Source organism: Meleagris gallopavo, chromosome 7 (assembly GCF_000146605.3).
Source record: "Meleagris gallopavo isolate NT-WF06-2002-E0010 breed Aviagen turkey brand Nicholas breeding stock chromosome 7, Turkey_5.1, whole genome shotgun sequence".
Classification (NCBI taxonomy): Eukaryota; Metazoa; Chordata; class Aves; order Galliformes; family Phasianidae; genus Meleagris; species Meleagris gallopavo.
Window position 1 is genome coordinate 29,463,588 of NC_015017.2, and position 17,865 is coordinate 29,481,452.

The 17,865-nt window shown below is 37.7% G+C and overlaps 1 protein-coding gene across 1 annotated transcript in view; it reads right to left on the minus strand.

Annotated features, from left to right (window-relative positions):
* Window positions 1-3: 3 nt before the first annotated feature.
* LOC116216847 (nebulin-like) overlaps window positions 4-17,865 on the minus strand; it is a gene marked incomplete at its 3' end in the record, with an annotated part of 32,477 nt that continues 14,615 nt past the window's right edge. Inside the window, 25 exon segments of the mRNA XM_031554313.1 lie at window positions 4-45; window positions 1,771-1,878; window positions 1,966-2,070; window positions 2,376-2,579; window positions 2,713-3,024; window positions 3,386-3,493; window positions 4,324-4,428; window positions 4,858-5,061; window positions 5,268-5,579; window positions 6,337-6,444; window positions 6,601-6,705; window positions 7,184-7,390; window positions 7,530-7,841; window positions 9,203-9,310; window positions 10,082-10,186; window positions 11,095-11,301; window positions 11,933-12,244; window positions 12,587-12,694; window positions 12,851-12,955; window positions 13,682-13,888; window positions 14,712-15,023; window positions 15,622-15,729; window positions 16,743-16,847; window positions 17,080-17,205; window positions 17,207-17,287. Coding sequence (XP_031410173.1) covers window positions 4-45; window positions 1,771-1,878; window positions 1,966-2,070; window positions 2,376-2,579; window positions 2,713-3,024; window positions 3,386-3,493; window positions 4,324-4,428; window positions 4,858-5,061; window positions 5,268-5,579; window positions 6,337-6,444; window positions 6,601-6,705; window positions 7,184-7,390; window positions 7,530-7,841; window positions 9,203-9,310; window positions 10,082-10,186; window positions 11,095-11,301; window positions 11,933-12,244; window positions 12,587-12,694; window positions 12,851-12,955; window positions 13,682-13,888; window positions 14,712-15,023; window positions 15,622-15,729; window positions 16,743-16,847; window positions 17,080-17,205; window positions 17,207-17,287 — 4,116 coding nt within the window.

Genomic DNA, 17,865 nt, shown 5'->3' on the forward strand with positions numbered 1-17,865 from the left:
AATGTGGTGGCCAAGCTGCTTGCGATACCCTTCTTTATACTTGTACTGCAGGGTTAAAGGAGATCAGTCAATTTCAGTTTGGACTTCCATCCCCTTTTGACCCTGTTCTCTAATAAGTCCTGCAAAAACCACACTGCTAATCAAGGTGGACAAAATCCCAATGTAATTGGGCTCAGAAGCACAACATTTCCCCACAAAGGGATTCACACCCCTCACTCCCCAGGCCTGCACTGGATTGCTGGAGGTACATGGAGGTCCACACTGCAACTCCAGCTAACCTAGCTTAGGAACAAGGAATGCTGCTCCTAGAAGAAAACATCCAGACTGATCTAGCAGGCAACCTGCAATTCATCATGGAACTCCCTGAGTACACTCAATCTTGTAAGCCCGTGGAAGCAATACTGAGCTCTCTATTGATAATTCTGAGGATCAATCTTATTCTTCCATCCTTGTCAAAACCTCAGCTGCAGGCCAGCAACAACCTGAAATTTGGGCAGTTACAGCAGACAGCTCTTTACTTTTCCCTTCTCTTCTTCCTGAAATGTACAGTAAGCCTGATAGAAGACTGAATTAATTTACCTTGAATTATGGACAATCCAAAACTATAAAATGGTGCATGAAGAGTAAATTTAGCTCCTTTACAGCTACATGCAGTTATCGAAGTGTCATAGAATCCTAAATCAGCTTGGGTTGGACGGAACCCCAAAGACCATTTTGACCAACTCCTCTGTAATGCGCTGAAATTTCTTTCACTAGACCAGGAGGCATCAAATTCCATCTTGATATTGAAAGATATCCACAAATTGTGTATTCACTTCATTGGGCAACCTATACCAGTGACTCTTACTAGCACTGTAAGAATGGAATTTTTCACCATTTCTTGTCACATCTAGCCTTTTTCAGTTTCAAACCACTACCCCTTGTCCTATCACAAAATACCCTTGTAAAAAAATGTCTTTCTCAATGTTTCCTATAACCGCCCTATAAAAACTGAAAGCCTACAATAAACTTGCCCAGGAAACAACTTCTTTCCAGGCAGGTCATCACCATCTACCTCAGGACTGCTTTGTAAGGAAGGTAATCTAGCCTTCTGATGAATTCCGTGGTGCTTTAACAGATCCAGATTAAAAAGTCCACTTATTTCTTGTGGTGGGAGCCCAAGAGCTAAACGAAGTACTTTAGACTGAGGTTCAGAAAGGTACAATAGAGGAGAATACCTCAAGGGAAATACCACTACTGAAACAGCACAAAGATAAAACTCAAGTGCTATGCTGTAAACAAAGCCAAGAAATCATAATCAGCAACATGAACAGTGGAAGTGTAATGATGGCTCAATAGTGGTTATTATAAATGCTCCTGTCATATCACAAAGCTTGCTTTGGGTTTTCCTCTCCAAAGCACAGTGGTGCAGCTGCAGACAGCAGGGGAGGGCAGAATTGCACTACTGACACCATCTCAAGTCTCCTGCATGAGCTGAAGGTGAAACAAGCCCTCAAAGGATGCTGCTTTTCATTAGCTACTACATCAAGTTCCAGCTAACACGCTCCGTGTACAGCGTACAATGCCCTTCACTGCACTCACACACACAACAATCATGAACTGCAACAGGAAGAACCTCCTCAACCAACGTCCTTGCAGACCAACTCAGCAGTGACGACAGCTCACAGCTCTACTGTCACCATTCATCTGCATTTGCAATCTCTGCTCTTCAGACACAGGCACAGAGAAAGCGTCCCAGACGGCGTGCCACCAAGGCTCCTGCGTACTTACATCACTGGCAATGTCCCTGGAAGCTTTAGCAGACTTGATGGGAATGGCATCTGCACGCATGTCATAGCCCTTCTTCTTGTCTTCTTCCATTGCCAGCCTGTACATTTTCTGGAAGACAAGCAAGCATTCCCCACGTGAGACAAGCAGCACTTCTGCCTGGATCGCCTGGACACCGATCCCAGGCAAACCACCTACCTCACTGAAGTTCACTTGGTTCTGCTGGGCCAGCAAAATACCAGGCGTATCCGGCATAATGTGAACGTTGGTCTTGTCTTTCTCCCAGGCTGCTATGTACGAGCGCTGAAAAGACCAGTGCAACACGCACTAAGAACACACAAGAGCACACCAAACACAAAGACCAACCCAGCTCTCTTCCTACTGACACAGGCACCTTGGATTGAACCAAGACCCCCCATCCTACACCCGTTTTTCTCTTCCGCATCGCTCCCAAACACTGCTCCAATTGCACTCAGCACACATGGATCTAAAGCACTGAACACAAATCCCCACTACAGGGCAGGGCAGCGCATCACCCCTCCCAAAAATAACAGTCCCCCTAAAGGCAGGGAAAACTCCTCCAGGTTGCAAACACAAAGAAATCTCACATGGTTCATAATGTCAGAGTTGTGCTTTGCCAGAACCATAGGCATGGAGTCAGGAAGGCTCGTGAACTTGATGGTGTCCGGGTGCTGTCGGTACTTCTTGTCACTCAGGATCATGCTCGCTCGCTTGTTCTTCTCTTCATCCAGGGAACCAAGTGGGGACCAGCCAATGCCTCTCAGCCACTGCAGGTCAGACCTGTACACATTCTGAAAAGACACATCAGGACACAGGGCAGCTTAGCAACATCCTTAATGGCTCTGCCTGCATAACCCAACCAACAATGGCACACAACACAGCACCGACTGCCCCTTCTCACACACCCACCACACGATAACTCACATCACTCTGAAGGTCGTACACTTTCCGGGCTTGTACAACATCGTTCTGGTCCGGCAGACAGGTCCACCGATGCAGAAGATGCTTGTAATCAACATCGCTGACCAGCTCCTGACATTTCTTGGCCAACACGATTCCCAGCATGTCCACGGGGCTGCTGAAGTGCGTCTTGGTCTTCTCAAAGGCTTTCTTGTACTCCCTGTCACTCTGGATCTTGGCCACGTGCATCGACCACATCATCTTGGGATCGTCCTCTATGTTGCGGGCTCCAATGTGGTGGCCAAGCTGCTTGCGGTAGGCTGTTTTGTACTGATACTGAATGAATGCAGAAAACACAGTGTTTTCAAGAAGCAATTTAAAGTTCTCTATTGTCAACAAAGATGTTAATTTTTGAATTAAACGACATATTCATATCATTTTATTATATTATACATTTTGACTATTATACAGGAATTATTTATTGAACATTTTACAGTAATTTTTATAGTTACGTTATCTTTTCTTACAAGTTATTTTACTCCATTCAATTAACTTCACATAATAAAGAAGTAGACATTGCTGTGCTACCAAGAGACTGTTAATGTTTAAATCTCAGATCTGTTAATCAGTCATCATTCACCAGTAACCTTTACCAGTTTCATGGCACACCACTATTTTCACTCAGTCAGACTCTTACTTCACTGGCAATGTCTCTGGATGCCTTCGCTGCCTTGAGGGGTATAGCATCTGGAGGAAGATCATAGCCTTTCCTCCTCAGCTCTTCGTATCCTAGCTTGTAATGTTTCTGTTGGAGAAGAATTTGAAGAAATTGTTATTAAAATAATTGAAATTATTGTTAAAGTAATTGTTAAAAGTAAGGTAATTACAGCTGCGGACTGTTTTCCAATATGGAAAAAAGATAAGCTGATCTAACCCACACAATACTACCTTTTTATTCCATTGATTACTAAAAAGAAAGAATGAGATTTCAAATGTGGTTTCATTCCATAGCTTACACAATTTTGTAACTGATAATATGAAATACATTAAACCAACTTTATTTTTTCCTGATTAACTCATCTGAGGGTACATCTGTACTAGAAATATAAATCTGAGTAAATAAGTCTTCTACTGAGGTGAATAATACAGCCCCACAGCTTGCTGCACCCCATTTCAATGATAATTACTTGTCTTCAAGACTTCTTATGATACAACTGCTAACGTTTCTTTACTGTTTACATGTAGCTGATATTTGTTCCACTTTAACCAAGAATTTGATGTAAAGTAATTCTAAATAATTCTAAGAAGATAATTCAATATAATTAGACTTTTACCAAAACAAAAATTGCAGTCCTACTAAAAACTACTGAACTTATATCTATAATGTTAACATGATCCATAAGGATGAAAGAGAAAGCATCAAACTTGCTTTATCCTCTTGGTTTGCTTTCCTTTCTAGCAATTTCATTTCCACCTTAAAATTCAGTAATTTACTCAGGTATCCCAGTGCATAACAACTTTAACAGGTACGCTAACAATTGTTAGATTGTTGAAACTGCTCCATTCCATTTTAAACTACAGCTACAAAGGGTAAACCCAAATTGCATAGAAGAAACATTATAGAGGCATACTTACATCACTTGTGTTGATTAAGTTTGATTTAGCCAACAAAATTTCAGGTGTATCAGGCATGATATGAACCTGAGTTTTGTCCTTGTCCCAAGCCTCTCTATATAGTATCTGAAAGGAGACATGAATAAAACTAGTTCGTATGCATGGCAGTGAATTCAGCTTACCTTTTCTGTACAACAACACATCAATGCTGTGTGATCAAGCAGGAATGACTTAACAATGCAAGATACTTAAATAAAACAGTACATCAACTTCTTACTGAAGTATCTTTTTCCCTTCTTTACATGCATGAAGGGTCAAGGAGACAGCATTATGTCAATACACTGATGTACTACAGTAAGGATTCTATTTGCAGTTGTTGCTGAGTAAATTAGATAGTCCTAAAGACTCAAATCTGCTCAATAAGACAACTGAACAGTAAGGCACAGATTGAAAATACTGGATACCTGTATATTTTAACTGCATTCTGGTATAGCAATCTTTACAACAAATGCATACTAAAGTATTCCTTCATTTACTGGATCTAAAGCAACTTACATCACTTCTGTTTTTGGCATTAGATTTTGCTAAAGTGATATTCATGGCATCTGGGATACTTGTGAACTTAATAGTATCTGGGTGCTGCCGGTACTTCTTTTCACTTAGTATTTCAGAAGCTTTCTTGTTCTTTTCAGACTCCAAAGATCCCAAAGGACTCCATCCAATGCCTCTGAGCCACTGTAGATCTGACTTGTACAGATTCTGTTAAGGAATAAATAAATAAATAAATAAATAACATAGTATATATTCTTTCACTGCCCGTGTATTAAACCATAGTAAGAGACTAACTGGTGTATTATCCTCAATTTGAACTTCAGTGCTGTCAAGAGCCAGTTATTAAGGATACTTTTCAAAAAGTAGTAAATATTTTATGTAAAATGAAGAAATCAAATTCAGAGAAGACTTACATCACTCTGTAGTTCGTAGACCCTCTTTGCTTGGGTGACATCATTTTGGTCTGGTAGACAAGTCCAGCGGTGTAGCATGTGTTTGTAGTCTACATCACTAACCAATTCCTGACATTTCTTAGCCAGAAGAAAACCTAACATATCCACAGGCATGTTAAACTTTGTCTTCCACTTCTCAAAATCTTTCTTATACTCCCTCTCGCTCTGCATCTTGGCTACTTGCATAGACCACATCATCTTCGGATCATCCTGTAAGCTCCGGAATCCAATGTGATGTCCCTGCTGCTTGCGGTAACCCTCTTTGTATTTGTACTAAAATGATAAATATAAATTATTGAAATTGCAGGAAGAATCAGGCAGTGATAAAACGTATAAGGCAAATATGTTCTCTGTTTAATGCTCCTCATTACCAATGAAATAAGCAATTTGCTATGGCATCTCATGTAAAGACATCAGCCTCTCAATTCATGTGCATCATTTGGTGTCTGTGAATGTCTTCCCTGGGAACAAACTGACTCCCCTGGAGAGGAAGAGCGCATGGTTCTAACAGTGGTCTCCTGTGCCACTGATTTATATAGTCACAGCCTAAAGGCTGTCACACTGCACTATTTTGATAAATAAAACAATCAGCTTAAGCACTGACCACATGTCCAATGATTGATGAAATTTCCATAAATACAGGAGTTGATATTAATATCAAGTTACGGAAAACAACAACAAGACATCACCATATCTACTTCTGAGTTGTAAAGAGGATTTCAAAGCAGAGGCACTGGGACCAACTTCTTGACGCTCTGAAGACATAACATTCAAAAGAGCAGACAATTCAGTTCAAACTGTTCCTAACTTCCTACAACCAGCCACTTCGTGGGTGGACCGCAATCTTTCTGAAGTACCAAAACATAAGAATCACTCTCCTTAAAATGTTGTCTCCACTGACAAAAATGTACCAGGAATGTTTTTAAATGTTTTTATCAGCAATTTAAAAAAAATTTTTTTTAAACAAGTCACTCTTTTACAGAGGGGTCTTCATAAGAGTGCACTTCAGACAGAAATAAATGTTGCTTACATCACTTGCAATGTCCCTTGAAGCTTTGGCAGCTTTCACTGAAATGGCTTCAGGTGTGAGGTCATAGCCCTTCTTAATCATTTCCTCCCAGCCGAGCTTGTATTGTTTCTAAAACAGAAAACAATTTTGATTAAAAAGCCTTATTAATACATATGTCACCTTCCTCTTAGATATTTATTTTGAAATGAAAGGGTACCTTGAAATTGGAAGTAGATTAATTTAACATTAGCTTGAAATGTAAAAGAAAGCATTAAAAAGCTCTACCTGACTGTAGTTCGCCATGTTCTGTTTTGCCTGTAGAATATCTGGAGTATCTGGCATCACGTGAACTTGAGTTTTATCCTTCTCCCAGGCTTGAGTATAAGCATGCTATTGAAAAAACGAACATCAGATTATTAGTATAGGTGACAAAGGCCAGTTCTTACAGGGTTTTTGCCCTTCTGTCTGTCCACTTTGATTACAGATGGGTAAAAAGCAGAAAATGTTAACTTAGATTTATTTTACTATGTGATGACTCAATCCAGAATCAGTTAAATCAGGATCCAGTCTTGCTTTTGTTGAGGCCTACCCACCAAGATATGTCAGTAACTGCCATGTAAGTATGTAAAAAAAAAAAAAAGATGCTGGAGAGGTAGCAATGAAAAAAATGAGCAAAAAATTGATTTAATCAATGCTTCTTAGCAACAACTGAGTATTTCAATTCAGAAAAAAATCTGAATAAGGAGCCATTTTTAAGGAACAGTCATTTTTCCCTGAGGAAACACTATCTAAAAGCAGTGACAGAGATTTATATGAAGTTTATTAGTTATATACGAGTGTCTGACAAACGATCTCCATAAATACTCACTTTATTCATTATATCTGCATTGTGCTTTGCAAGGACCATATCCATGGCATCAGTCTGTTTTGTAAAAGAAAACGTGCTGGGATGCTGTCGGTATTTCTGGTCACTTGCGATTTCTGTAGCTTTCTTAGATTTCTCCACATCCAGAGAACCAACAGGACTCCAACCAATACCTCTGAACCATTCATTGTAATCCTGTTTGTATTCATTCTGCCAGGAAACAAAAGCGAAGATTACAACTTACAAATGGTTCACACTAAATTATTCTTCTTTCCAAAACACTTAAAATGAGAAAAGAAGAAAACAGGTATAGATGTGAATGATAATGAGGAAGAAAACAGAAACTTACATTACTTTGTATCTGATTCATGTTCCTGCACAATTCAAAACTCATTGCATCTGGCAGAAGCATATAGTGGTGTATCAGTCGTTTGTAGTTTGCATTGGTTACACGATCTTGTGCCTCCTTAGCTGCCACGATACTGAGTGCATCAGAAGGTGTTTGGTAGTGAGTCTTGCTTGCCTCATAGGCCTTCTTGTATTCACGATCAGACTGCATCTTAGCCACTTGCATATAATGGACGAGTTTGGGATCATCCTGAAGGCTGCGGAAGCCTACAAGCTTTCCCTTGTCTTGTTCATAACCTAATTTGTATTTATACTGTGCAGAGAACAGAGACAGATTTTAGTTCTACTTCATTTGTTTAACAAGCAAATATCTACCTTGTGAGGAAAAAAAAAACTATATTAGAATTTTTACACTACTAAACAAACACTAAGAATACAGAGGTGGTAGTTCTGTCTGCTTCTTGTCACAGTGCTTAACAAGTGTCAAAATTCTGTGAGGGCCCAATCAAAACCAGTATTCATAAAACATTTTCTTGAGAAATGCAATTTCCGTATGCTACTTTATTCTGCTTTTGCATGGGGTTCAATGTAACTTGGGATGTGATTGCTTTCTAACCTCATTATAAATGCTACAATGAGAATATGAAGCAGACTGACAAAAATCCAAACCAACACATTAGATCTGATTTGAAGACAGTCCTTTGGAAAACATGAACTTGTTCTTTCTACACTAGAGCTTAGAGATAACCTTACTAGCTCTAAGATGAACTATCTCAAGTACTAGAAACAGGATGCATCAATCCACACTGCTCTCTGTCATTATGTTTGTACTACTACCACTATTCAGCTTGAGTAACAATCTTAGTGATAGTCTGAGCCATTATCAGAAAACTTGAATTTGTATCTAAAGACTGGACATAAATCAACAGATCTGTATGGCACTTCCATGAAGTTAATTTGCTCAAATGAATCATGAATTCAAGATACACCAGATCTTTTTGCATTTGTTTAATTAATAAAACCACTGGGCGGATTTCTTAAACCCTTCCTCAGTCTCTAACCAGCTCTGGACCATGGACTTCACAAACCAAACATCAGTTCCATTTTCCTTAACTGCTTACTACCTGGTGAGAACTGAGGGACTAGACTGCCCTCACACTTAGAGCAGTAGTAGAGCAAATTGATTTTTCAGTGGCTGCTCCATCTCATACGTTGTTAAGAAAGACAGAGGGCTAAAAAAAATAATGTATCCTTAGGCCCTAATTCCACTGCTCTCCCAGGCTGGATTCACCACAGGAAAACCCTTGTCACTGATACACAAAGGATTTCAGAATGGTCACGAATCCAGAAACTTGTATTCTCTGCATTTAATTTGAAGATGAAATTTAAGAAGGCTATCACTAAAAGAACATCCCAGAAGCAAGAGTAATTCAAGGCCATATTTGTTCTTTTCCAATTCTTGCAAGACTCATGTGTGTATATCTTCCTCCTGAGAGTCTTCCATGCATCTCCTTACCCTTCTAATGGAGAATCTGTACTTTAACCATGCTAGAAAAATGCGTTATAATACATCAGAATTATTTACAAACAAGAGAATGAACAGACTTCATAGAATTGGCATACTGAGTTGTGCCAAGAAAATGAAATTGATTGCTGTTTTTTTCCAGAACTTACATCACTAGCAATGTCCCTAGAAGCTTTGGCAGCTTTAATAGGGATAGCATCAGATCTGAGATCGTACCCTTTCTTTCTGGCTTCTTCAAAAGAATGTCTATACATTTTCTGTGAAAGGAAAGAAGAAGCATCCTTTAAAAATGCAAAATACACAACATGTACTTAAAAAGAAGTCATACTGTATACATTTTATATGTCAGCTTGAGACACAGACTATTCATATGTTTAATATTCTTCGAAAAGCTGTTTAAGCCATTCAGGCACACAAAAACAGGGATTCACCTTCAAAATTAACTCCAGTCCTTAAATTTACAAATCAATGCAGCTGAACTGCACTATAACCCATAAAAACACCTAAAACAAAAGAGCAAATACCTGCATTTCTTTCATATGCACAAAAACTGGTGAAAATTTATATCTAAAAATGACATTATTTATTCACATGCAAATAAAGATGTGTACAATTACAATTCTTATTTAGCATATGCAGATTTAACAAACAGCTACTGAGAAAGTCTATAATGTTACATAAAGAATAAGCTCAACCCTCCAGAAAGAATTCTGAATCCACTACAAAACACTGTGTATTAGAAAATAATAAATACAGAAACAACATGAATGGTGCTCAAACTGTATTATTTTGTTAATAATTATGATATTTTAATGACCTACATGAATGCTATGTAACCTGTTCATAAATACTATTGCTTTTTCTTGACAACTTTTGGTATTTAATTTCAGGGAAGGACAGTGGGAAAAGGAAAATAGCATGTTATGGACCCAACACAGGCTAACAAAGTATTACAGAAACTTTCCTATGCTGTTATTTCTAAATTTAAAAAAAAAAAAAGGAAGCAACTTTTTACAACCAGTACTCACATCACTTATGTTAAATGCATTAGCTTTCGCTAAAGCAAACTGCGGAATATCTGGTGTTATGTGAACCTTCTTCTTATCCTCTTCCCATGCTTGTTTGTATTGGTGCTAGAAGAAAAAAGCAAAAATCACTCAGTTTACCCAAAAATTTTAACTGTAATTATTTTTAAGTATCATCTTTCTCTACAGTAATGCAACTGTTAGCATGGTAACACCACCCATTTATTTATTTTTTTTAAAACCAGGAATAGCTGTTACAAAGATAACTGTGCAAGACTGCAATAAAAGTTGAAGAAATACCAATCTTGCTACAATATTTTAATGCTTGTCTCTTGTCCAGCAGTGTGTTCAAGCACATTCAACAGACAGCAATAGCTATCAAAGTCAAATCAGAAGGTATAAAAAGAAGTGTTAAAAGAATAAGCTAGCCACCTTGCTTGGAAGGTAATTAACAGCCTATCTCATATAAAATAAGCATCAGTGGATGGAGAAATCTTCCTTTTCTTAGAAGTAGTAAAATTTAAAGAAAAGACACCTAAAATTCAGGTGATCTCTCCAAACACAGTGCAAGCGAACACAAGACACTTCTAAAGGACAGCAGTGGATTCTGTCAGTTCAGCAGAATTAGAAGATCAGTATCTCAATACATAAGAGCATTATTGTTATCCAGCAATTCCAAACTGATGTAACAGGCATCAGCTTATACAGACAATATGTTTAAAAGTTTAAATGCTGTTTTCAAAAGGGACTCACTGATACTTTCAGCCCATAAACTTAAACTATTAGAAGTCTACAATCTGTAATGTTGAGTAGACCTTATGAAGAAATTATGGGGGCTATGCTGTGCTTTGAGGTACAGCATGGCTCTATTAAGATGAAATACAGTGACAGTCAAGCGTTTTCATTAGCTGCCCAAACTGACAAATACAGAAGTTATACCTGATGTAGTCTTTTGGGTTAATAACTGATACCTCATTTCTGAAAACTTAAATAAGTTGTGATGAACATTTCCTCACCTCATCCATGATTTTAGCATTATGTAAAGCTAAGGCCATATTCATGGAATCCACAGGAACAGAATACTTCAACTTGTCTGGGTGCTGACGGTATTTCTTTTCACTAAGAATTTCCATGGCTTTCTTGTTCTTCTCAGCCTCCAGAGAGCCCAGTGGCATCCATCCAACACCCTTCATACTTTCATCATAATCTGCTCTGTATTGATTCTGGAAGCAGAAGGAAAAGAAAATAATTAGATGCACATGTATGTCTGAAAATGTTGACACATTTATTTAATGTATAATTTTCAATGCACTTATTTTAAGAAGAATCAAACCGTATCAAGATACATCCACTGTCTTTTTAGGAGTATTTTTTTTTTTAAAGTACTATCTATACTTTATTATACCACTTGTAAAGTGCATTTACAATAAAATAGTAATATATATATACACACATACATATATGTATCTTCTCTAGGGTCTAAATAGCCCAGAAACTCTGAAAACTCAGCTGTTTTTCTTATTCTTCTTGGAAGTATGAGATAAAAGTTGATGGAAAGTGAAGCTTCTCGTTGCCTTGGCTTGTAGAAAAGGACAGCTGCTGAAAAGTGGCAGGATGTATAAGCAGCTGAATCCTGAGCCTGAATTCTTTTAATGATAAATGTAATTCAGTATTTCAGAGTCTTCAAAATATACCATAGCTATCATTGTTGGAGGTCTCGTTTTATTTACAACATTTTAGCATTTAACTGAACTATTTTCACTACAAAAAATCTTCTATTTATCTTACAGCATTCTCTCATAAACTAAACATCATTGTACTGGCAAAGCAAAGGCTAAAGAGTCTCTCACTTACATCACTTTGTATCTGCATCATGTTTTTGGCTAATTCAAGACTCATAGCATCAGGTAAAACATTGTAGATATGGATCAAGTTTTTGTAGTTTGCATTTGTAGCCACTTCCTGTGCTTTCTTGGCTGCCACAACGCTGAGCATGTCAACTGGAGTATGGAAGTTAGTCTTTGCCTTCTCGTAATCTTTCTTGTATTCACGATCAGATTGCATCTTAGCCACCTGCATGAAGTGCACCAGCTTGGGGTCGTCTTCAAGGCTGCGGAACCCAATATGCTTTCCTTTTGCTTGTTCATAGGCTAGTTTGTATTTATACTGACAGCAGGAAAGAGAAACAATGGCAGAAGAAAAGAAAAAAAAGTATGTTATTAGGCTCAATTTTATCAAAATTGAAAAAAAGAAAAATTTGTTCTTTACCATTACATGATCTCAGGCTTAGTCATTTACATATATTTAGTACCACAAAATAGCCCAGTAACTACATGAGTTTTACAATGAGCAAAAAGGCAAAACTCAGAGTTACTCCTGAAGCCTGAGAGCAAGAACTGCCAAGGCTTATCGCAGCAAACATGTAACTGAAGCCATACTTGGGTATAACAGAGCAAAGTTCTGACTGGTTCTGAAAAGATTCTGAATGCTGCTGACAAACACACTTACATCACTTGCAATGTCCTGGGAAGTTTTGGCTGCTTTTATTGGAATAGCATCCGGACGCATGTCATAACCTTTCTTCTTCTCTTCCTCCCATCCAGCTTTGTAGAGTTTCTAATTTAAAACAGAAAAGAGAACAGGTACTCTATTACGAAGGCAGAAGTACTGAAGTACTCTTTAAATATTTTCAAAAAAGACCTAAGAATTACACCAATTTTTTTTTATCTGTGCAACAGACATTGAACGTCCTCACTGAACACAGCAACTTACATTACTCATTGTGATCTGGTTCACTCTAGACTGCAGAATTTCTGGAGTATCTGGCATAACATGAATGCTGGTCTTCTCTTTGTTCCATTTATCAGTGTAGAGCCTCTGCAATTACAAAGATATAGCACTGAAAAGAAGTTACACTTACAAAACATAAGCTTGCTTCTGTTTTGCTTATATGCAGTAAATAATATTTTACAATGGAAAGTTGCATAAGCACTAAAAACAACAAACATAACTGCAGGGTGCCAACATTGTACTCCTCATCTTCCTTTAGTATTTCACTTGAGAAACTTGAAAAGCATCCTTTGATAACTACTAAATATTTAAATTGAAAATTTTAAGTCTGCAGCCTTCCCTTCTTTATGTATGTCCTTAAATGCAAAGCACAGGTGGTTCTTTTTCCATGCACTCTCTTTCCACAGCAAACAAAGAAGTTCCAGTGGTGTTTGAGATAACTAGAGACAAATAATTCCCAGTTTCTTACTGATGCTTGCAAAAGCAGACAGAATTTTACAGGATTTGGTTCAGCTCACTATTAACTCTACTTCTGTAGAAAAAGAGCAAAGGTTACCAAAGCACTAAAAATTTGGGCAGGACATTTTTGATCAGAGGCACAGAAGTGAAATATTTAATCTTTAATAAACTTGAAATGAAACTCTCTTAATTATGCTTAGAATCTGAGGCTTCTATTAACTCTTAGTGTCCAATGTTAACCAACTACACCAGTGCACCCACTGGAAATTCTTATGAGCTCCGTGGGAATGCAACATTTTGCAAGATGAAGACCCTATCCACGGCTTAGCTGTGATCATCTGAACAAGTTCTCACCTTATTCATAGTCTTGGCATTTTGTTTAGCAAGCACTTGCTCCATTGCATCCAGTGGAATAGAGTACTTCAGCTTGTCGGGGTGCTGGCGATATTTCTTTTCACTGAGAATATCTGAAGCTTTTTTGGCCTTTTCTACATCCAAGGATTGAATTGGCAGCCAGCCAACTCCTCTCAGCCAGTTATTGAAGTCTGCTTTATACACGTTCTTTTAAGAAATAAACAAGGCAAAACAGTGAGATAAGGGAAATCAGAATGCCCATACATATAGAAAATAAACAAACACAAACAGATGAGGCCTCAAACCTCCTCCTGGCCATTCATTTTTAAGTAGAATTTACACAACCTTGCCAAAACCACTGATGTTTTCCAACTGCTCAGCAAAACACTGAAAATCATTAGGGATAAAGACACCATTTTCACTAACCCAACATTCAGAACTCACACTACGTAACAAATGCACAGACTTTAAAACAAACTTCGAGCAGTAAACATGAAAACCTGACAAAAATAAACTCAGTTATTTTAATGACACTCTTGGTTAATCAGCTCAGTTCATAGTGGAATTAATTCACTGTGAATCTTCTGTAAAGCTTCTGCTTGGTGGCTTGGTTCTACACATTCCCAAAGAGACATCACTCCTATTTAAACACACTTCATAAAATAGCTTTTACAGCAGATAAAGGTATGAATATGCTGAAAAAAAGTGAAACAAATTCCTGAACTGCAATGTTAGAAATATGAGGGAGTTGATCAGATCTGCATCTGTGAAAAAGAATACAAAAGATCCGCCACAGGACATTAATTTGCTGAGCAGTCAAATACATGGAGACACAAAAAAGTTACCTAAGTAAGTTCCCTAGAACTTATCAACTGCACATACTTACAACAACCTCTGGAAAATATCCAGCTCAAGACCTCAATCTACCCTTAATCTGATATAGGTCATTTTCTAGCCTTAAAAGGTTAACACCGTGACACAGTAATACTGAACAGAAAAAAAAAAAAAGAGCTGCTTAACCATTACATACATCACTCTGAAGCTGCATCATGTTTCTTGATAGCTCCAGATTCACAGAATCAGGCAAGAGAGTATAATGGTGAATGGGCTGTTTATAGCCTGTGTTTGTAACAGCTTCCTGAGCTTTCTTGGCAGCCGTCACACTGAACATATCCAAGGGAGTGTGATATTTGGTCTTGGTCACTTCATAGTCCTTCTTGTATTCACGCTCCGATTGCAGTTTGGCCACGTGCATGTAATGAACAAGTTTGGGATCATCCTGCAGGCTACGGTATCCGACGTGCTTGCCTTTATCTTTCTCGTATGATTCCTTGTACTTGTACTAGAGACAAAGCAAAAGAAATCTTTAACTACTTTAGAAACACAGAACATACAACTGGTAACTTTAATACATTGAAATTCAAACAGAATTCATTTCCAGCTTTTTACAAAAGTTAGTACATTTATTCCTGTGTTTCAAATCTCCTTTCATAGCTTGCTTCAGATGGCACACCAAACTTTAATGTTGCCAAATGACTGAAGCTGCCTGAGAAGAGCCACATATCTGTACAGTTCATGAATGTCAAACAAGCAGATGCACAGGTCTTCACATGTACAGGTCTGTTTAAATGGCAGCTAAGAACACAGCTTAGATAAGTTGTCATATAGAAACTATCAAAGAAGCTGGTGGATACTTTAAGTGTATACAACACACAACCCCAGTTCACCAGCAGTCACATTAAAACATAATTCCAAAAGAAATACCTTTTTTTCCTCAGGTTCACATGAACATCTGAATTTTCTTGTTCCGTAAGAATTTCAACACTCAGTGTCAAGTATTTATATATCATTACAAGTACACAGCACGTGCTCTGTAGCATGATATGCTCCAGAAAGAAGGCAATAGACCTTTGCATTCCTCTTATGCAAAATATACTTACATCACTTGCAATATTTCGAGATGCTTTAGCAGCAATAATAGGAATGGCATCTGGTTTCAGATCATATCCTTTGGCAATGGTTTTTTTCCAGTCTGCTTTGTAGTTAGCCTTATGGGAAAAAACAGGTAAGTCAGCAATGTCACAATAAGAAATATTAACATGTTTAAGTCTTGATTTTTATCGTATTTATGGTGAACAAAACATTAGTCTGTGCAATTGCAAGGAGAAATGCTAATCTCTACACAACTTACAGCTGTATTACAACAAATTTACTACAACCATAGTTCAAGACAATCAGTTTAATGCATGTAACTAAATCTTTAACTCAGTTTTTTTCAGTTTCTATACAGAACAACTCAATCAACAGAATTTTTGCCTTTTTTAACAAAAATCTTTTTTCACTTCACTGAACCTTCAGGCATTTTTTTCCTATGAGCTTCAAAATCAAGACCTCTGGTTCGAAGGAAGCAGCCTGGCTGATTTCTAATTAGCGGTTAGAATCTGGACAGACTAACATGGCATTTCAAAGGATGGAATGAAAGGATATATCTATTTCTAATTTTAACTCCTGGAGGCCTGATAATGCCACCAAAAAACATACCATTAGAATGGTAATAAAACTACCAGTGGAGATCCTTACATTCTTGGACAGATGCAAGAAAGGAGGAAAGCAGTCAGACTGAGAGCTGAACAACAGGAAAAAAGCATTACTTTTTTACACTTCTTACATTTCCTTTGAAAGCTCAGCAGCAGGAGGCAAAACACACAGAGAAGCTGTACTGCTTTCCTCTGCAACAGGTTTCGTACAACAATGAGGAAGGTTAGCTTCCAAACCCATATACATTTGAATAATAAAAGTCATGATCTTATCCTCATTCAGGCTCTCCCACTAGTCTGGCAACAGATCACTGAAATGTCTTCCTGTTCAGCAGTGCTCAAAGACACAATCAAAAACTTGCTTAACAGGTGTAAAACCCATTGACTTCTAGAAGTAACGTCCACCTGAACAGAGAGCTTGCACATTTCTGTATTCAGTATCATAGCATGGAAATATAAAAGGTCATTTTTCTTTTAAGTAATGATGGATATATTCTTGACTGCACTATTGATTGCATACTCACATCACTCAAATTGAAGGCATTGACCCTTGCTTGAATAAACTGAGGAACATCAGGATCAAGCTTGTATTTGTGCTTTACTTTTTCACCCTCTTGCTTATATGCTACCTGCACAGCAAAACAAACAAACCTCTGTTAATAAGAACACAGCAGGTAATATTAGTATTAACAAAGAGACAAAACAACTGCCCTTAATTCCTACCAACAAATTACAATTTTACTACTTGTACATTTTTTAAACTCTACGGTTTCTAAGATGGAACGTCAGATAGTAACAGAAAAATCATAAACCCATGGTAAGAAATAAAACCTCCATATTGCATCAGTAACAATCACTTACATCACTCAGTTGCTTGGTGTTGTGCTGAGCTAAAACCATTGTCATTGAGTCTGGCACACTTGTAAATTTGATGGTGTCTGGGTGCTGACGGTACCTCTTCTCATTTAATGCATCTCCAGCCTTTTTTAGCTTTTTCCACATCCAGAGAGCCGAGAGGACTCCACCCAATACCCTTGAACCAACTGTTATAGTCTTGTTTGTATACGTTCTGAAGGATAGAAAGACAACGTGAACCAAGATCATCCCACAGAACTGTTTAAGCAATAGTCACAGAGCCTCACTCGTATGTTCTACATTAGCAGGAATATCTTATAAATTCTAAAAGGGAATAACAGATATTTTTTTTTTTTCATTTCCGTCATTTCATAAGTAAGAAAATAAGCTACTGTATTTTTTCCTCATTTTTTTCTTACAAACATTAACAACTTTTCAGTATTCACTAAGCTCCTTTTCTCTTACCCTTGTGAAAAATTTCACCAATCTCCAATCATTAGTAACTTCTACACTAAAATAAGGTGCTCACTGGCCACAGTTCAATTTGGTTTGTGTTCCAGCAGTCTTTATCAGAGCTGGTCTTTTACACAAGGATCCACAGAGCAGAGACTTAATTTTTTTTTTTCCTCCTATAATTCCTCCCCCAGTCAAATATGCAGAACTTACATTTACAGGCTTCAAGTAAAAAACTCTACCTAGGCTGCAATTATGCAGGTAATACACGAAGTATCAATATTGACATTTAGATACAGTCAGTGAACAGCCTGAATGCAAGGATATTATAGACACGTT